The sequence below is a fragment of the Carassius auratus genome, chromosome 32 (genome assembly GCF_003368295.1).
Source record: "Carassius auratus strain Wakin chromosome 32, ASM336829v1, whole genome shotgun sequence".
Classification (NCBI taxonomy): Eukaryota; Metazoa; Chordata; class Actinopteri; order Cypriniformes; family Cyprinidae; genus Carassius; species Carassius auratus.
Window position 1 is genome coordinate 7,666,391 of NC_039274.1, and position 21,324 is coordinate 7,687,714.

At 38.4% G+C, this 21,324-nt stretch overlaps 1 protein-coding gene across 37 annotated transcripts in view; it reads left to right on the forward strand.

Annotated features, from left to right (window-relative positions):
- LOC113051497 (MAP kinase-activating death domain protein-like) overlaps nucleotides 1-21,324 on the forward strand; it is a 58,359-nt gene that overhangs the window by 27,370 nt on the left and 9,665 nt on the right. For 6 of the 37 annotated variants that reach the window (XM_026215312.1, XM_026215316.1, XM_026215326.1 and 3 more), the window contains 21 exons: nucleotides 522-681; nucleotides 1,364-1,467; nucleotides 1,610-1,806; nucleotides 1,891-2,144; nucleotides 2,257-2,396; nucleotides 3,185-3,283; nucleotides 7,576-7,684; nucleotides 8,348-8,534; nucleotides 8,635-8,785; nucleotides 9,113-9,316; nucleotides 12,465-12,565; nucleotides 12,721-12,804; nucleotides 13,503-13,661; nucleotides 14,320-14,437; nucleotides 15,562-15,682; nucleotides 15,834-15,939; nucleotides 17,179-17,289; nucleotides 17,394-17,501; nucleotides 17,618-17,782; nucleotides 18,751-18,823; nucleotides 19,299-19,405. In XM_026215312.1, the coding sequence (XP_026071097.1) occupies nucleotides 522-681; nucleotides 1,364-1,467; nucleotides 1,610-1,806; nucleotides 1,891-2,144; nucleotides 2,257-2,396; nucleotides 3,185-3,283; nucleotides 7,576-7,684; nucleotides 8,348-8,534; nucleotides 8,635-8,785; nucleotides 9,113-9,316; nucleotides 12,465-12,565; nucleotides 12,721-12,804; nucleotides 13,503-13,661; nucleotides 14,320-14,437; nucleotides 15,562-15,682; nucleotides 15,834-15,939; nucleotides 17,179-17,289; nucleotides 17,394-17,501; nucleotides 17,618-17,782; nucleotides 18,751-18,823; nucleotides 19,299-19,405 (2,858 nt within the window). Of the gene's footprint in view, nucleotides 1-521; nucleotides 682-1,363; nucleotides 1,468-1,609; nucleotides 1,807-1,890; nucleotides 2,145-2,256; nucleotides 2,397-3,184; nucleotides 3,284-3,745; nucleotides 3,785-4,013; nucleotides 4,044-6,030; nucleotides 6,091-7,575; nucleotides 7,685-8,347; nucleotides 8,535-8,634; nucleotides 8,786-9,112; nucleotides 9,317-10,693; nucleotides 10,751-12,464; nucleotides 12,566-12,720; nucleotides 12,805-13,502; nucleotides 13,662-14,319; nucleotides 14,438-14,933; nucleotides 14,997-15,561; nucleotides 15,683-15,833; nucleotides 15,940-17,178; nucleotides 17,290-17,393; nucleotides 17,502-17,617; nucleotides 17,783-18,750; nucleotides 18,824-19,298; nucleotides 19,406-21,324 lie in introns of all 37 variants that reach the window. The other 31 variants (XM_026215290.1, XM_026215292.1, XM_026215299.1 and 28 more) reach the window with 12 other exon arrangements.

Here is a 21,324-nt window from a genome sequence, read left to right on the forward strand (position 1 = left end):
CATCTACGGAACACAGTTTAAGATATTTTAGATTTAGTCCCAGAGCTTTCAGTCCCTCCATTGATGATGTGTGAACGGTATACTGTCCATGTCCAGAAAGGTAATTTATATTATGCTATTGACCATTCTGAGTGAAGGGAAAGATGGGCGAGGGGAAGGAATCGGATGATAGGTGAGAGAGGTTTTTTTCTTTATCTTGTCTCAGTGAGATGTGGAAACAGATGTCTGTATGTTAATGCACTGTGTTTGTATTGTCCGTATCTCAGAAGATCCAAGTGTCTGAGGTTCTTCAAGTCTTACTAGTACTTTATATTTTATTTATGTATACAATATGCAAAACTCCAATAAGAATACAATAAGAATTCCTCTTCAGTTGTGACTTCCAGTCTAATCGCTGTTGTTTATTGCAGTCTAAATGCAGCTTTACACTTACCTGCATGTAGTTTCACTGTAAAGACTGTCCATTATGTGTTTCCCATTTTGTGTGTAGGCAGTAATTATACTGTGTGTGTGTGTTTCAGATGTGTATGACCCCTCTCTAATAGGCGATAAGCCTAAGTGGTATGCCCACCAGTTACAGCCAGTGTTCTACCGTGTGTATGATGGAAACTCTCATCTGGCGGAGGCGTTGAGTGGACCCCTGCAGGATGAGACCAACGATTCAGACCCAACAGATGACAGGTTGAAAACACCAGATACACACTTACAGTACTCACTAATGCACATAGACCTTCATACACACTCACATCAACTCATGCACAAATGTCATTGAATCTTTTTTTACATTTACATACACATTCGAAAATATGGATCCAATAGTTTCTGGCTTTTTCTGAAATTAATACTTGCGTGTGTATGTGTATATATATAGTTGGTCAAAAATTACAGTAAAGATTTATATTGTTGCAGAAGATTTCTTTTTTTTTTTTTTTTTGATGTTATTTTGAGCTTTCTATTCATCAAAGAATTATGAAATATTGAAACATTTATAAGAAGAAGAAATAAGCACCAAATCAGCATATAGCAATGATTTCTTACGAATCATGTGACTGGCACTGAACACTGGAATTAAGGTGGCTGAAAAATTTTGCCTTCACAAAATTACATTTTATATATGTTTAAATAGAAAAGATTTATTTTTAATTGAAAACCTTAATTCTAAAAGCAAGATCACTGTTTTTAACTATTTTTGATCAAATAAATGCAGCCTTAGTGAGCATAAGACTAAATAAAAAATATCACCGACCCCAAACCTTTGAACTTTAGTATATTTTTACATGCATAATTTAATTTTGTGTGTGTTCAAACAGTTTTTGTCCATTTAAAATTTAATTTATTTGTTACTGGTTATTGTTTATCTCAGTGGCAGTGACAGTGAAGCATACGATGACTCCAGCTCTTCCTACTCATCTCTGGGAGACTTTGTGAATGAAATGATCAAAGGGGACATACAAGGGGACACACCAAGTAAGCTTCTCCATTTTTAATCTCTTTCCTGACCGCATATTCTTCTTCTTACCTGATCACTCTGTAAAGAAAAATCTTGATTAAACGCCAAAGTGTTGAGAAGTTCAGCTTTATAATCCTTATGTTTACACTCTTTCTTCAGATGTTGACACCCTGACCCATGCTGCGCTGGGAGACGCGAATGAGGTAGAGATCCATTACTTCCAGGAGTATAAGGGGGACAACGGTGACCCAGAGCCAGAAGGCCTGCCAGAAGCAGCGGACCATCAGCCGCTGCGGTCCAGCTCCAGCACGACGGCCAGCTCCAGCCCCAGTACAGTCATACAGGGAGTCAACCATGTCAGTGCTCAGACTACGTCATCTGAATCTAGAGGAAAGCATCATGTGTTGGGATCTCTAAAGAGTGTGTGCTTCTTTGTGTAGGAACAGAAGGAACCCGTCGAGGTGGAGGCGACAGCTGGCATAACCCTCCAGAACCCTGTCCCAGGATTGGGAGCTCCACCTTTTACAAGACCCACTCCTGATCCGGTTCCTGTTGACCCAGCCAACAAGAAGCGAGAGTACGATAATCCCTATTTTGAGCCGCAGTATGGCTTCCCTTCAGAGGACGATACTGAAGCAGATGAGCAGGAGGAGAGTTACACACCGCGATTCAGCCAGAATCTCAATGGCAACAAGTATGTACTCGCTCAATACTTGGAGATAGCCCTATACAAACACACAGAATCTATATCTCAGCTGCACAGACCAGCTCTCAACATCCTCTCTCTGAATTGTGTGTGTGTTTAGACCATCTCGTCCATTGAGACCCAGCAGTCTGAAGCTTCCGGGTGAATCTGATGGGGAGGGAGACTCCAGAAATAGCTCTCCAAACTCCACCATCTCCAACAACAGCAACGATGGCTTCGGGGGACTCATGTCCTTCGCCAGTGAGTGGCCAGCTTAACATAACCTCTATTCATTCCTTAGCAGCTCATGCTCACTTTGCAAATTTGGACATAATACCGAAAACACAAATTCTTGAATTATTTGAAGATGGTTGCTTGAATTTTTGACTTGATTTCCATCTAGAAATACTCATACTTGTGATTCTGTAACAGAATTGAGAAATACTGGAAGGTTACATGGCATTTAACTTTTTTTGATATGTATTAATACTTACACAAACCGTTCAAGCTTTGGGATCTTTATTTTTTTTTTTTGATTTGATCGAAAAATGGTAAACAAAATTGTTTCTTGAGCACCAAATCAGCATAATAGAATGATTTCTGAAGGATCTTGAAGACTGGAGTAATTACTGCTAAAACAAAAACAAGCTTTCCCGTCACAGCAATGAATACTATTTAAAAATATTTTATTCAATTGTAATTTTATATTGTGTAGAATTAGGAATTATATGCTAATAATATTTCACAATAGTACTGTTTGTACTATATTTTTGATTCAATTAATGCAGATTTGGTGAGCATCGGTGTCTAATTTCAAAAACATTGTTACATTTTTCCAACCCCGAAGCTTTGAGCAGTCGTGTATATTAATATGTACTCTTTAAGTATCAGAATATCTTCATTGGCATCCTTACCTTTGCTAAGGGTTTGAACATTGTAAAATTTCACTAGTATTGATTGACATTGACTATTGACATTTCTGGTGTTGTGGCTGCATACACAAACGTGTGTTCTCTTTTGTACGTTTCACTTTAATGGTACGCGTGCAGGTAACCTGTATAAAAACCATGGCACCAGTTTCAGTCTGTCCAGTCTAGCTCTGCCTAATAAAGCACGAGAGAAGAACACGCCGTTCCCCAGTCTCAAAGGTACACACATCCCCTCAGATCTCTCCATGTGACCTTCCCACTCATTCACCCGTCTCGCCCTGTCTCATTTCTCCAGTCTAATCCAGTTATCTTCTCCTCCTGTTCTTCTTCTTCTTCCTTTCCTTTCCTCTCCAAACACTTTCTTTATCTTTCCTTTCCCTGTCTACTTCTTTCTTACCTCCGTGCTATTAATGGTTGAATCACTCCAATTAGTCTGATCTTGTTGTATTACCTCCACTGAATTCAAGTAATTTAAGGGTCAAATAAGTAGATGTTAATTCTGCTTCAGTAATTCTGTAGTTTAAGGGAAAGTGACACAATGTCTGTTTAGTACAGGCATTAGCTTTAGAAAGACTCCAACCTCAGCTGTTTAAAATCAATGTTTCTTAATTGACTAGTTTTCATTTTTCGACCTTTTTCTCTTCTTCCTTTTATAATTTGTCTTATGTATTTCTTTTGAAGAATATTTTCATTTTGATTTAACCGAGGACACAGATCAAGGTTTGTGGGAATGTTGCCTGATTTCTTTGCCCCGCCTCTCATGTCTTTGATCCAGAGTTGCTGCCCTGAAAGTGACCAGTATCTTGCCTCCTTTTCGCACTGTGAAGGAAGGCGTAGACATATAGTCACTTTCTAATCTAGCAACCACAGTTCTTATACTGTAGCTGCTGTTGTTATTGTTGACTTTATTTTCTGTTTGTTTATGATTTTGGATGATTGTATTGCACAGACGATGCTGATGACAGTCCTGAGAGTCCTGGTATGTTTCATATCTGTAGCCTGCCCTAATGATGAAACCAGTTGCTGTTTATAGTAATATAGACCCCTTGAGTCCTGAGAGAATGAGAAACTCTGCCCACTGACTGACAGACTTGCATTGGTTCCTATCTGCTGTCCTGGATGCTTCCATTTACACCCCTGAATCTGAACTCTAGCGCCAAACAGCACTTGTCATGAACTGATAATGCGTGCTATTTCAGGGTTGGAAAATAAAATCTTGTTGGACAGCAGTTTGGAACCTCTAGAATAGAGGATATATCTGTGCTCACATATATATCCACTATGCATTTCCTTCTCCTCTTTCCTGTTCTGTGATTATTAGTCATTAACATAATAACGGTGGCACCTCTTAATAGACAACAGCCAGTTTGTGGTTGCATTTCAAAACATTAAAGGATGTCACTGTAGGAATGGGATGATATGATTTTTGACTGCTCTTTGTGTCGTGTGCGGTGTGTTTTTGAAGTGACCTTTCCTTCATTTGTGTGTCATCTCAACTGGAGACAGAGTTGAGGTCTGTTCCATTTCAATTCCACCTGAATTCTCGGGTGAATTGAAGATAACAAAACCATTAAAGTACATTGTACATTTCAAGCTCTGATCGGCTTCAGAACTGAAATGTAGTTTCTACCAAACTTGGCTGATGGGTTTCCACCAAAGTCTCGATAAAGAAGACTTTGAAGTCTGGTGGTTGTGTGGGTGTTTTAAGATAAATCGATGATATGTCAAGGATTGTAGCTTGAATGCACAGATATTGTGCAGCTTTAAGCAGAGCGGCAGGAATGCTGCTTTTAGAGCTGGGTACAGAAGAAAACCAATGGGGAACTCCAGGAGGTGAAACCACACTGCATTTCAGCTAGCATGTCGACTGGTAATGATTTTTTCTTTCTTTCATTGTTCAGTGAACAAACACACACCCTTTTTCAGTATAGTTTCACAGTCTATTGACCAGACAATCCTTCTGCCAGTATTACTGAAGAAGGTGCTGTTGGCCTTGTTTTCTTTAACAATAAAAAAATCTATTTATATTTATAAGTGCCTGACACAGCCCTGATGGTCGAAACGTTGCAATAAATATTTCCTATGGAGCAGTTATACCAGTGTGCAGACAATACATTTGTTCTTTTGTTAAAAAAAAATGTACCCCCTTGCTATCTCCTAGTAGTCATTTTGTGCTCTTTTCAGAGTTTATATTTCTCAAACAGCATCAAAATGCACACAGTGTTCAAATACAGTTTACTATGTAATATAACAATATTAATCAATGAGTCATGACTATTCTGATTTTTAAAACTCACACTGAGAGGAATGAATCTAGATTTCATGTTATGTTGAATGTGGTCATTCAAAAGGAGCAGATTATTTTTTTATTCTGGATTGTACATAAATGCAATGGATTCTCAAAAAAAAAAAAAAAAAAAAAACATCGAATGGGGTCTTTTGAGTCTCGATTCCCCAAAAGAATGTAATAATTGAAACATGTACAAATGAATTAAGTTAAGATCAATAACATGCATTTACAAAATAGATTTCATGGCAACTTAAAAATAAATTATTTATTATTTAGGGTCTGAAACATTTTTACGATATTACTGGTTATTATTATTTGCCATGATATCCGTTTAGTTCTTGTTCTTTTTATGAACTGAGTTTTGTAGAATAGCTTCATTCGATCATTAATCCCATGTAAACACAGTTAATCAAGACCTCCCAAATCACAAGCTATTCTGACCAAATCAAAGTCTGAAATGCTTGTATTTTTCTGATTTCTGTCTTTCTCTCATTTTCTCTCTCTCTTTCTCTTTCTCTCTCATATTCCATGCTCTCTGCTGGTTTTCTCTGTTGTATATGTACATGTGTCCGGTGCTTGTGGTTGTGGGTTGATGTTTGGACTGGTTCTGTCTGGGCCGGTGTTGTTCTCTGTCCCCTCTTTGACCCCCTGCACTAATTCTGGCTTCTGTGTCCAGTATTTGGGCTAAATTCTCTAATGGAGATTGTAACAGAGATCGGCCCGGGGAGCGGAGAAGGTGGGTTCTGCCCTTTGCTGCGTGAGCTGCATGCTTCTCCAAAGCCAGTCAGCTACATCTCCCAGCATCCTGTTCCACTGTTGCTTCCTCATTCCTAATGTCAGATGTCAGTCACCATTTGAGTCTTTTGTTCACATGTCATGTCTTCTGTTGATGGACTGGCCCTGTAATGTACTGTAGAAAGAATAAGACTTGTGCTGTATCATATAGACATTTTGGGAAAGGTGCAGGTTAGAGAGATTGAAGATCTCCGTGAGGTTCGTCTAATAAGCTCTAGGTAGCATTTGGATTTTGGATCATCCTAAAACTGAGATGAAGTTGTTTGTCCATCATAAGATTTTCCAGAATGTGCAAAACCTGGTAGAAAGTGGCTACTTTGATTGTTTTTATTTATTTATTTGAAAATACTTTAAATTCTCAGAAGCCATTATGTGGCTCCAGTAATCCAGTTTCTCTTCCAGTATGGCATGATTCTTCAGAAATTATTGGTATATGCTAAGTTGCTAATATTATCACTGTTGAAAACGGAGTCAAAATACCTCTTTATGACATATTGTCATTCAGACTTCATTATGAGGCATTATAAGTCTTGAAAATATTCCCTAGCCCAATCGAATGTGTAATCTAACCACACAGTGTGAAATGTGTGTGAAGATGTCCATCTGTTAATGCCCTCGAATGCAGCACAAACCATCCATGCACCGGTTGTGCTTTACGCATGTAAATGTTCTGATGAATGCACAGAGGCTGGATATACACATACTGTACACTGTGTGTGTGAGTGTATGTACTGTTGCCATACACTCACAGCTAAGTGTGTGTAGTGTGATCATCTGAACTGAGAGGGCTTTTTCATTCTTTTATGTGTCGTTTCTTGTTGCCATGCTGTCTGTTTCTCACTCATCCATTCTTCCACTCATCTTTCTCACTTTGTTCTTTGCCTGTGTGTGTGTGTGTGTGAATGTGTGTTTTCTCCAACAAGCATCATTGCTCCTGTAGCTCTCTTTACTGCTCCAGACCTTCAGTTGCACCTCTAACCCTCAACGTTAGCATCATTAGTCATGTAATACCCCCTTACTGCAATGTCCAAAATACTGAGGTGCAAAGGAAAATGTGCAAGTTCTTTGAGTGTGTTTGAATCTGTTAAAAGCTGTTTGTGTGCTGCCCTTTATATCTATTGATTATATACTATTACCAGACGCAAGGTTAAAACATCTGTGTAGAGGCCATAGACTGCACTGTGTTTTAATGCTGTAGTCATTGTGTTTCAGCTGTGGTGTTTATTAGATGTGTGTTTTGAAGTGATTTTTTTTTACTAGAGAATTTAATCGAATTCACACTTTATTTGTGTGTGTGTGTGTGTGTGTAGAGGTGGGTAGTTTGGTGGATGGTTGGGTGTTGACACATGGAAGCAGGTTTCGTGTGACACACATGCGTTCATATAAGGTCTATATCCAGTCTGACAAAGTGAATGGTCTGTTGTAGGTGCTCGAGCTCCCAGAGCGCTGGTAGATCAGAAATCTTCTGTTATTAAGCACAGCCCCACCGTCAAGAGAGAGTCTCCATCTCCTCAGGGCAGAGCCAACAACACCAGGTACTGCAGTGACGCTCATATTTATTCATTTAGGCACTTTTATCTCAAGGATATTGCAAATTAGAAAAATACAGGCACATGTGATAAATCCAAGCAAGAAAACACTACTGATAGTGCTATCATGCATATAACAAGAGTACACTGGTGACCACCTACTTGTACTTAGAATTTAAATACAAATAATAGTATACTATAAAATGAAATGCATGGTTCTTCTCTGTTTGAAGTTAAAGTTTAAAATGTAATTTATTCTTGTGATCGCAAAGCAGTCATGTTCCTTCAGAAATCTTTCTAATATGCTGAATTTATGATCTAGAAACATTTCCTGTTATTAATGTTTAAAAGACTCTTTGAGTTCAAAAGAACAGCATTTATTTGAAATGAAATTCTTTAGTAATATAATGCATCTTTGCTAAATAAAAAGAATACATTGAAAAAAAAAACATACTGTCATGATGTCCAACTGATATTGTTAAAAAAAAAATATTGTTAAATATATACCATTAATTTATAACCTCATAACAACAAAACTGTTACTTGTATGGCAATAAAATGTATGGGATTTTGTATTTTATCCCTTTTGTTTTTCTTCTGTGGAGCTCTGTTGAGTGCCTGTGAATATTTGGTTCTTCCTCCGTTAAGCCTGGTCTTTGTGCTGTGCAGCGAGAACCAGCAGTTTCTTAAGGAGGTGGTCCAGAGCGTGCTCGATGGGCAGGGTGTGGGTTGGCTCAACATGAAGAAGGTACGCCGCCTGCTAGAGAATGAACAGCTGCGAGTCTTTGTGCTCAGCAAACTCAACCGTGTGGTCCAATCCGAGGAGGATGCTCAGCAGGAAGTTATAAGAGATGTGGTAAGTTGAAGTGACGAGTAAAAACATGCTGAAATGAACCAAAAGTCCACTTTGATTCATGTTTTATTTGTTATATGGTTTTGTGTGCCTGTTTATGTAGGAGATAAACAGGAAGGTATACAAAGGCATGTTGGATCTACTGAAGTGCACAGTGTCCAGTTTGGAGCACTCATACACTAATGCTGGCCTTGGAGGCATGGCCAGTGTCTTCAGTCTGCTTGAGATAGCACGCACCCACTACCAAACCAAAGGTAACCTTCATTTGAATGTCCAAATGAAATCTCTTGTTAATATTAAGCATCAAACATGGTTTCTGACCAAGAGAGTTATACCAACACAAAGAGTTTCTGCTTTCTAGATGGTTATTGTTCCTCTTCACAGCCGTGTACATCTTGGTATCAGTCACTTTTACATATCCTTGGGTTTCAGCCCTGTTTTTCCCTACCTGTTTGGAGAAATCACCTGGAACCTACCTTCAGATTAAACTTCTCTCCCTTTTGTCTCCATGTGTCCTCGCTGTTTCCTCTTCTTCTTTTTTCCCATGCTGTATTTCCCTGGGGCTCACTTATGGCTCACAGACCCAGAGAAGCGGAAAAGGGGCTCCATGGAGGGTGCTAGCAGCCCAGGCAGTAAGGAGAGCCCATCGGGCCGAATGGAGAGCGCCAGGGCGGCAGGCGTGCTCCTGGTACCCCGTATCCAATTGCCACCACCCTCCACTGGGAAATCGCCACAGCAGTTTGATACCCGGAGTCTGAACGAGGAGAATTTTATTGCCTCCATTGGTGTGTAAACCGCAGTTCCCGTTGCATGCCCCCCTTCTAGCTGCTTGTTACGTTCCCTGAGCTCCCTGGGAGCCACCTGTCCCTTAGAGCCACATCCTCTTTTTCATTAACTGTCTACACCGACTTTGTGCCAGAAGTTAAGAACTGAGTTGGCTGCCATATTCTGTCATAATTTACTCATCCTCATGCTGTTTCAAACTTGACTTTCTATCTTCTGTGGAACACAAAAAAACGTTTTGATAGTCATTGGGTTCTAAAACATTGCACTGGAACTTTCATTGATGAACAGACACATTTTTACTATCTACTTCTACTTTTACTTCTTCCACTTTAGTGTTCCACAGAAGAAAGTCATACAGGTTTGGAATGACATTTGTCAAATTGGAATGACAGCCAACAAATATTTGAAGGTGGCATTGGTTGGTGTAGACACATTAGTGGAATATTGTGATGGGTATGAAGCCAATATATGTAGACTTCCTCTGGAATGTTCAACGTGTTTTTTTAAGTCCTGTATGCCAATCCTGACTCCCCTTAAATCCATTGGATGCATGTTAGTGAAAGACCTACAGCTAAGCTAAGAGTGAAATAGTGGGACGGTGAAGGTCTTGGACTGTACCACTACTCTCTTTAAAAGGGTCCTGAGCTGTTGCCTCCCCTGTTAACAGTCCTATGATGACCACAGAAGTCTGCTTACATTAAAAATGTCTGAAATGGCTTGTGGATTTTTAGGCCCAGGTCTCTGATTGGCAGTCATTTCTGGGTCTGTGTACAGGGGACCGTTCACCCTCTCCAAAGCCTAACCCTCATAACCTTGCCTTGTCTGTCCTTTGGTAATAATGCACCTGCAATTCTACGGAATGTCTTTGAGACTGCACCCCTTGCTTTTGCAACACCTCATTCCACTCACCAGCTGTGAGGCTGATTTGTTGTCCTCATCTCACACCTTTTGCATCTCCCAGGCCATCCACCCTCGCCTTGGAGAGCCATTGCCCATTATGGATGAAAAGAATGGGGAAAGAAAACCAAGTCATGAGGCTGATTTTGTGCAATCCATCATTTTGGCTCTTCAGGAACAGGGTCGCAGAGCTTAGGATGTTTTGTAATGGATCTCCATTAGCTTTAAATGATTGGATAGTTTTACATGACATCAGATCCTTCATTTAGCTTACATATGGCTGTCTGATCATTGCAAAACATCCTTGTTTTGAAAAATTAGATTTTGCACTTGTTCAGTTCTATTTTTTTTTTGTTTTATTCTTTTTCTCTTTAAAAAAAGAAAAGAAAGAAAAGCTCATCCTCCATATCTGACAATTCAACCGGCTCTCTGATTCTCTCTCTGTCTTTCTCTCCTTGCTTGCAATGCATCTTGGGTAGAATTGTGGAGCAAGCACCAGGATAACAGAAAGCAAAAAGCTTTGGAAAAAGAACAGAGTAAGATCACTTCCCTAAGCTCCCAATTAGACTTTTCTTTGCAGAACTGCAAAACAGGGACTCTGTCCTTCTACCTGCACCAGTCCTCTTCCCTTAAACCACTTTCTATTGTAAACAGAATCTGCCCCCAAAATTCAACTACTTTTCAAAAAGCCCATTTAGACATGTGGCCCAAACGTTGTATCAGCAAATAAATTACATTTATTTAAAAGCAGCGGGGTATATAGATAAAAGTGTACAATCCATTCAAAGTAAATTTTTAGGTTAAAATAAGCCCTGTACACACAAAGATTTAGCTTCTGTTGACATTAAATCAGTATTTGGGCCAGTATTTCTAAGTGTGCAAATCCAACTCTTGACTAGGGATGTGCATTTTGGTCATTTTGACAGCTTGAGTACTTCACACATATCAGCTCAGGCTACTGGGTGGAAAATGAGCAATCTTTTGTATCACATCTTTGGGGTTTTATTAGCGTCTCATGCCATGAGCTGAGTGTTTTTTTAAGATTTGCATTACAATTTTTTTTTTGTCTAGTTTAGTTCTTCTAATAGTTCTTTAAAAAATGCAAGACCCCTGCGATAGAATGTCTCCCTGTGTTACACTCATGCAGACTGAAAGTTATTCTCCATGTGTAGGTGGCGTCCGATCAAAGCTGTCAGACTACGAGGTACCATCCTGATATACTGTTGTAACCAATCACAAAACGATCAATTATTAATCAATGCTTTTATTTCATAGTACTCAGGTACTCATGCCCATCCCTATTCTTGACTGGTTTGCTTTGTTTTTATCTTGGCTACTTTTCTTGAAAGCATTCGCATTTTTTTAACTGTGATGGAATAGATTTGTCTCACATGCAATTAGATTTTCAAACATTTAGAGTTCCTACATTTGTTTTTTTTCATTGCTTTCAGATGGTGTAAATGAATGGAAATCTGATGATTTTTAAGTGCATTTTTAGAGCAGTTCTTCTTACAGTTAACTTCTGGATGACTGAACACGGGCATGTGTTGTCTTTGGTGTTCCACCTTCTCTTACTTAATTATCTTACTATAGTTTGATGCAAGTATGAGATGTGAGATAAACCAACTGTTCAGTTACTTAATTCAGTCGAGTCTTGAATGAATTTCAAAGAGTCTTGTTGGATTTTCATGCATCTGTGAAGAAAATGCTGAAAAAGCCACCAATTTCGCTCTGATTTTACTGTGGAAGATCTGCAATACAGCTTTAGTATTATTATATTTTAATTGTTCTTGATGCCTCATACAGTACAGTATAACCAATTTTAACCAAGTTGGGGTTTGCACTCGCAATATTGGTTTCTTCATTTAAGAAGCAGTGAGTGCGCTAGTTGTAGCTGAAGCTTCCTCCTGTCCGACTGATTGACTGTGTTTGCCTGCATGTGTGACTGCTTCTGTCTGTGTGTCTGTGATACCTAGCACTACTGTGAACTGTTCTGGCCCACTGTCAGCTGATCTGCTTCTGTGAGTTTCCCCAATATGACAGCAAGCATTATTTGTTTTTCTCTGCCTTACCTGCGTAGTCTAATGAGTGGCAGCCGGCTGAATGGCATTATTCTCCTCTGTGAAATGGAGAACGGTTGTGTCACTCTCCAGAACAGAGAAGGGTTCAGCTCGCTGTTAGTCATGTGACGTCCCAAAATGCAGCGCAGAGACTTAATGGGTGGAAGAGCTGATTATGTGCTTTCTACAGGGGCTGATGGAGCAAAACAGCGTCTGGAAGGTGGAGACACGGAGGAAAAAAAATCACAGATCAGTGCTGACAGTGGCCTCAGTGTGACGTCTGGCTCACAGGTGGCTTTTAACCTAATAACACAATATAAATCTCATATAAATCTTAAAAGTTTGACTGTTTTATTTTGAAATGTGATGCATATAAATATACCTGTGCATACTATCGTTCATAATTTCCTTTTTTCATCTGTTCTTCTTGCTCGTCTCTTCTGCAGAAGAGTGATACAGAGTCCCTGGCGAGCTCCGAGCCTCCTGCTCTGACAAGAAGCACCAGCCAGGACTCAGAGGCCAGCACAGTGGTAGGGCACGGCCATTACAGAGACACTGCCATCCTCTCTTTAAAATACACTCCTGTTGATCCAGACCATGTGTAGTTACCACAGATTTATTCTTGTGGCCATACCACATATTTATTTAGTTCTATCTTGGATTATAGACAAGTTTCTGTTTGTGTTTATGGATAGTTCACTCAAAAAGTTTTATTCTTTCATAATTTACCCCCTTTTCAGTCCAAACTAGACTTGTGCCAGTATTCGGTAATGCGATATATTGCGTTGATTAAAATGCACAATATTGTTTTCGTGGGCACTTCTAAATACCGTGAATAAATATACATTACAAATTATTCAGAATGCATTTTAAGAACAGTATTCCCATTCCCATATTGTTTACTCTGATGTAAACAAGCATGCATGAGAACCACATGGAGGAACACGTGAGAGACGCTGAATGAAAGCACATTCACTCAATGACAGCAGATGGCACTAAAATGCGGCACTTAATAGACAGAGTCGTAGTTCGCTGACAAGATACGCAATATCGCGTTCATAATCGCAGATGAATTGCATGCGATTATGATTATAAAATTTGAAAAAAGAAAAAAGATTTCAAACAACATTTAGATTTTTTCCATTTTATAATGAACTATCCCATTGAGAAGCCGCATAATCCCTCTTGTTTGTTGTGCTCTTGCTGATGTCTGACCTTGGCTCTGTAGGTGAGTAACAGCTCAGGTGAGACGCTGGGAGCAGACAGTGACCTGAGCAGCACTGCTGGAGACGGCCTGACAGGAAGACATGCTCAGCATCTCAACCTGTCCCGGGGGACACTGTCTGACAGCGAGATTGAGACCAACCCTGCGACCAGCTCTATGTTTGTGAGTATTTCTCCCTATTTTAGTCATCATTCTCTTCACTGCATCTGATCAAATGTAAGATAATGTAATAATGAATCTGAACATGGTGGTCAATGTCACGCTCGGAGTTGGGTATAATGCATTACACAGTAGGACGTTTCTGTAATCGAATTACTTTTCCTGGTAATGCAGTAAAGTAATGCGTTACATTTTTTAATTTACGTAATTTTATTACAGTTACTTATGCCAATAAATTACGTTACTTAAGTTACAAATTATGTAAAAAATTATGAAGTTTGCGTGTCAGTACACCTGCTTTTAGATTGAGAGGCATTCACTACACAGAGCCGTAGTTCACTGACAGTTAGGCAATATTGTGTTCATAATCGCAGATTAATCGCATTTGATTTTGAACGCGATATCGCTTAGCTTGTCAGTGAACTACGGCTCTGTGTAGTGAATGCCGCTCAATCTGAAAGCAGGTGTACTGACACGCAAACTTACTTCATAATTTTTTACATAATTTGTAACTTAAGTTATGTAATTTATTGGCATAAGTAACTGTAATACTACTAATCACGGGACCGGCTTTATGACAGTTGTATGCGTTTAAATGCACAGCCCTACAAAATTGGATGACTTTTTTGAGTAACTTACCCAACACTGGTCACGCTTCTAGGGAAAGACTCACAAGCTGAAGCCAGGAGTGAAGGAACCTGTCGGTGTTAATAAAGGAGCACCAGCGCCACCCCTCGAGGATGTCAGCATGAGGATCTATCTGTGTGAGGGGCTGCTGGGTAAGAGTTATTCATCTTTTCTCTAATCCTCCTTTCCTTTCATTCATGTTTGTTCCTTTTTTCTTTTCTTCTTTCATGTCCGTTCTCACTGCTTTAGTAATAAACATGGCATATTTTTTAATGTCTGCATTCATTAAAATGATGTGGTATTTGTTGGTTTTCCATAACCTCAGCATTTTAAAATTGTAATAACATATCTGCTGCACAATGCAGTCCTTTATAACTGATTTTATCCTAATGATTGCAACAGTTTATTCTGTAAATCCTGCTTATATTCTCTTTGTAAAGTGTTCTGTTAATTTGCAGTTTGCTCTTGAGCTCCAAATATGTCCTCATATTAACCATCGTGTGATGAATTATTGGTTTGCGTATCTCTGACAGCACACAGCTTTGCTTCTAACACTCTTCTAACACTTTCTTTGCCTTGTGCTCTGCCGCCACCTCCTTTTCCCTCTCCCTCTCTTTTCTTTTTCTCCTTCCATTTAATGCCACAAAGGGCGAGATAAAAGCTCAGTTTGGGACCAACTGGAGGATGCCGCCATGGAAACCTTTTCTCTGAGTATGGCTGAACTCTGCCTTTGACCTTTTGGATGTGTGTATTTTGGGATTGTGAAGCTGTAGTATTGGACACTACATGCATTCCCTCGCATCCATACTATGACTGCTATTTAAGTCTTGTATGGAGCATGTAGAGTGTTTTAAATCTTTTTCAAGAAATGAAATATTTGGTGTGTGCATGGTACTGTTTGCATGAAGAGAGAATTCAAATACACAAGCCAGGCCGAGCAGATAAGCCAACTTTATTTTATAATTGAATGTGTTTGTGTGATAAAAGCTGCTTGAGAGAATGTGAACGCTAAAACAATAAGCAGATGTATGGAGGCGTGTGTTATCTCTGTGTTAAATTTCATTTATGGAAGGTTTGATGGCAAGCTCTGTATATTACAGCATGCATGTGCTTTGGGTGCTTGAGGTCTCTTTCTGTTAGTTAATTTATTTTAATACTCGTTTATTCTAGTTTTGATGACATCTGACGTTTACAATAAGGAGTGTTTTGTGCTGGCACGTTGAGTTGAAATACTGTTTTACTCAAGTTAAGCGTGAAAATATGTGTGTATGGGTAGGTAAGGAGCGCTCTACTCTGTGGGATCAGATGCAGTTCTGGGAGGATGCCTTCCTGGATGCCGTTATGTTGGAAAGGGAAGGAATGGGGATGGATCAGGGACCACAAGAAATGATTGACAGGTTAGTATATTCTTTAAGTGCTTACATAAGTGTTCACAATGAATCACAATGAACTATAAGCTATTTAGTCATGCTTGGATTCAGCAGATGTTAACTGTACTGTTGTGTTTGGATTATTTTGTCCAAATGTGACTGTGCTGTGGTCTCTCAGGTATCTGTCTGTGGGAGAACATGACCGGAAGAGACTGGAGGACGATGAGGACCGACTACTGGCCACTCTTCTGCATAACATGATCGCCTACATGCTTATGATGAAGGTATACTCAAACACTCACTCATTATTTCACGTATATTTAAGGGAATATGGATATTTTTAAAGTGAACAGATCAGTTGAGACATTTATTCAGCCGTTATTACATTTAAATACACTGCTGTTCAAAAGTTCGGAATCAGTAAGATTTGTTTCTTCGGTTCATTATGGCTGCATTTATTCGACCAAAAATACAGAAAGAGAACAGTAATATTGTGAAATATTATTACCATTAAAAAAAAGTTTTTTTATTTTAATATATTTTCAAATCTAATGTATTCCTGTGATGCAAAGCAGAATTTTCATCATCGTTTCTGCAGTCTTCAGTGTCACATGTTCCTTCAGAAATCATTCTAATATGCTGAATTATTATCAATGCTGGAAGCAGTTGTGCTGCTTAATATTTTTGGATGCTGTGATAAATTTTTCAGCATTATTTGATGAATAAGGTTAAATCTTTTCTAACAATATAAGTATTTATTATCACTATTATCACACATCCTTGCTAAATAAAAAGCATTCATTTTCTTTCCAAAAATGAAAACAAAATTACTGACCCCAAACTTGTGAATGGTTGCGTATATGGTTACAAATGATTTCTATTTTGAATAAGTGAATTTTTTTTTTTTTTACGTTTATTCATCAGAGAATCCTGAAAAATGTCAAAGTTTCCAAATAAATATTAAGCAGCAAAACTGTTTCCAATATTGATGATAATTCAGCATATTAGAATGATTTTAGAAGGATCATGTGACACTGAAGACTGGAGTAATGATAATAAATTCAGCTTTCATCACAGGAATGCATTAGATTTTAAAGTATATTAAAATAGAAAACCTTTTTTTTTTAATTGCAATAATATTTCACAATATCACTTTTTTTTCTGATCAAATAAATTCAGACTTGATGAGCAGAAGAGACTTCTTTTGAAAAACATTACTAATCTTACTGATCCCAAACCTTTGAAAAGCAGTGTATTTATACATACTGTAGACTAGCATTTAACAGTTTGGGGACAGTTCTGTTTTTTAAATAAGAAATCAATTCTAGCATTTGGCAAAGATGCATTAATTAGATTAAAAGAGACGGTAAAGACATTTATAATGTTCAAAATATTTTATGTTTTAAATAAATTGTTCTTTTAAACTTTGTTCATCAAATACTTCTGTAAAGAAAATGCACTACGGCTTCCACAAAAATACTGACTAACATTGATGTTAACCTTTAACCGTTACATTCATCTAGGTCGGTAAAAATGAAATCCGGAAGAAGGTACGGCGTCTTATGGGGAAATCTCACATTGGCCTCTCACACAGTCAGGAGATCAATGAAGTCCTAGACCGCCTTGCACATTTGGTAAGAGCCAGTTAGATGAAGAGTTACAGCTATTGCATGTAAACCAGTCGGCAAACATCAGAATTAGGTGATGAGTGACTGACAGATCAAATGTTTTGTTGCAGAGTGGTCGTGAGCTCCTCATCAGGCCAAGTGGCAGCCGGCACATTAAGAAGCAGACATTTGTTGTGCATGCGGGGACTGATACAACTGGTGATATATTTTTCATGGAGGTATGAGTTGTGTGTTTCTGTCTCACCCGTTTTTTTTATTCATTTAACCAGTCTGCATGAAAACATATTGTAAATGTGCATTTTGTCCTCCTTCCCTCATCCTTGTGTTTTCTTAGGTGTGTGATGACTGCATCGTCTTGCGCAGTAACATCGGCACAGTCTATGAGCGCTGGTGGTATGAGAAGCTCATAAATATGACCTACTGTCCCAAGACCAAAGTGTTGTGTCTGTGGAGGAGGAACGGTCAAGAGACACAGCTTAACAAGTTCTACACCAAGAAGGTAAAGCACACATCAAAGTAAAGGTATACTGTAGTACACACTACTACTACTACGACTAGTCGATTAGTCGACTTTAATGCTCTGCCATGATGATTTAAGCTTAATGTCGATTAGTCACTGGTCCTGTAGAGGGCGCAACAGGATAAGAAATCTTTGAAGGACTTCTACATTTAGGCTCCATTTCTGAATTGTTAAAATGATAAATATATGCATGCTCTGAAAGCACTCCACAAGACATGTGATTATATTACTGGATGCTGGAAATCGAATGGGAGAATGCACGTTTTAAACCGCTTATTGTACAGTAAATTAATCCCTGTTCTAATCTAATGTGGTGCAGCAATGTAACGCACACACAGGCTACAGACAGAAGCTTGTACAACGCGCTGATTTAGCGCACACAGAATCATTCACCATGGAAATGTATTGTCAACAGGTCTGTGATTTATCGATAAAATAGCTTAGAAACTGAAAAGTTCAAGCATATTTTTTTTTATAATAACTAATGTTACATCTCACAGAGAGATGGTGCCAGGTGGAATTAATTCACACACACAACTGCTCTCACTATTGCATCCATATGAATGTAATCTTTACAGTGCTACTTTATCTGTATCTGATTTAGAACGAGCAGAAATCTAAATATAACGACCCAAAGACAAAAGAACTGATAAAAATGAGCTGTTATAGGAGCAATAGCCATGTGGGCAGTGCTGTGTTATATGCCATAGCTGTGCACTAGATGTTTGAGTCTCAGCTCAGCATCTTCGACTCGACTTTCATCACATAAAAGTAAAGTCGTTCAACCCCTAGTACACACACCACATATTTCAAACCATGACAGTCATGACATATGACAGTCTCATTTTCTGTTCAGAAATGTTGTATTGTTTCAGTATAGTCAGTGTATATTGGAATCAATGACTGTACTTCTCTTTCTCTGTTCCTGTGTGTTTTTGTGTGTTAAGTGTCGGGAACTGTACTACTGTGTTAAAGACAGCATGGAGCGTGCTGCCGCACGACAACAAAGCATCAAACCAGGTACATCGTGCATCTTTGTACACAACCATTCACAAGTTTTGGGTCTGTACTTTTTTTTTAATTTTTTTTTAATGTAATTTTATTTTTATAATAATTTTGAAAAAAGCTCACTCAGTTGCATTTAATTAATCCAAAATACAGTAAACTAAAGTTACTGTTTTTTTTATTTTCTATTTGAATCCATTTTAAAATATAATTTATTATTTATTATAATAATAAAATATTTATTATTATTACTATTATTATTATTATCGCAGTTGTAGACCGATATATTATCTTTTCTTTAAAAAAATTCATAATGACCCCGAACTGTAAATAAATTGGGCTGATTTCATTGATATCTGCTGAAAAAGTGGCCCATTTGAACTGAATTTAAATTGACTCCATTTGTTTTTGGATGTATAATCCTCTGCTTCTTGTCATTGAAATGAACAAAGTATTTTTATTTATCTTATGCTTTTTTCCATGTGTGTAGGTCCAGAGCTGGGAGGCGAGTTCCCAGTACAGGACATGAAGACAGGGGAGGGTGGTCTCCTTCAGGTCACGCTGGAAGGCATCAATCTCAAATTTATGCATAGCCAGGTAGGAGGTGTTGCCTTTATCATAACCATGACCAAGTGCTTGCCAGATTCAACACCACCCTTCCTCTCATCCTCTATCCATCCAATTCCGTTTCTCTTTTCTACCACTTCTCGTCTGTATTCATCTCATAATCTCTCCATGTCTCCTTCCTCTCACTCTTTCTTTCTATTCGTGCCTTTCATCCTTTGAGAATTTTTTGGAACAACTGATAATGTAATGAGCATGTACTAAAAAATACATTTGATTTATTTGATAAAATTTGATATTACACTCTAAGATGAAAAAGCTGGAAGCTTTAAAAAATGTGTTGTGTTGTTCCTGAAGAGTCTCTAAGAGGGATTGCCGTTTTCTTTCTTTTTTTTCGTTCGTTGTTGTCATTGTTGTTTGGCTTTATTGGCTGGATGTATGTTTTTGGGTTGCTTAATCACAAGCAGTGATTAACTTTTTCAAATGTCAGAACATTCCACCCGCTGTGTGTGTTAGTGTGAAGTGTTAATGGTGGCGGCGCCCAGCTCTGGTCCTTACGGTTTGTGAGTGTTGGTGTGATGTCGGTTTGTTGTGGTGTGCCAGAGGTAAGACGTAGAACCTTGTGCAAAACATATTCAAAGCAGTAATGTACAAAATACATTGCTGGGGAGCAGGGCCAGCCAGCACAAGCCTTTACGGGGTCATAAGCAGAATTATATTTGGGGTCCCCTCTGTGTCGCCAATACGACTGATTATTGTCAATGCTTGATTATTCACACATTATAAATCCAACACACACATGATCAGTTTTATTTGTTGTACAGTATCTGTGTTGCTTACATCATACCAATGTCTGCCTTTTACTCTTCTACGATTTGAAATTGTAACGGTAGCAAACCCCCAAAAGTGGTCAGGTGTTAATTTGCACTTTAATATTCAAAGTCTTACAGTACTAAGTGGCATACTTAATGTGGTGTAATGAGAAGTAGCTAAATAAACCAGCAGACGGAACAGGGCTGCGTTTCCCAAAGGCATCGTAAGCCTAAGTTGATAATTGAACCATTGTCACCAATGCAGTTACGATCAGCTTAGGCTTACGATGCTTTTGGGAAACGCAGCCCTGTTCTGTAAATGCATTGTCTGCTGGTTTGTTTAGCTACAGAATGTTATTTTAACAACATCAATTATTAAACACAAGCAGCAAGCCATCTGTAAATCAAAAACAACAACTCTATTCTATTACTAGCTAATTGAGGCATAATGTTGTTGACCCCAGAGGTAGGCTGATGTAAATAATGTTAAGCTGTCATCAGTACCAAGTCTATGAAACAGAAGCTTATTTTTATTTTAAAAAAATTATATATATAATAATTATATATACCCAGGAAATATTATTTTTATTTTTGCAAGACAAAACTTTAATCTAAAACTAGCTAAGTGATCCACCTTTTTCCTGATGTAGAAATGGGTGTCGCCATTTGTAAATTCTGTGGGTAAAGCTTCAAGTCTCATTAGCGTTCAGCTATTTTTAGCTGTACAAAACAGTTTGTTTTGCTGCTTGATATTGACAATTGATGTGTCCTGTCATATTATTTTAACCTGGTTTCTTAATTAAGAACACACTGGTTTGTACTGCAAACAGTTTTACTGTTTACTGCACGTTGTTATTCTCCTCAAACGGAAGTCTCACCCTTACTTCCGCGTTGAGGAAAAAGGTGGATAGGTTATACAAGATGAGGTTCAATTTGTCGCCCCTCCACCACCGAAATGCAATCAATTAAACCCTGTGACCCTGTGAGACACTGTTCAATTAAATCATAGCAAAAAAGACATTTATAGTTTGTTAAATACACACTGATTTCTATGGAAAACGGCGATAATAATCCTTTCAATAAAAATTTGACGATGTGTTTTATTCCTGTCGAATGCACATTGTGTAGGTAACCATAAAG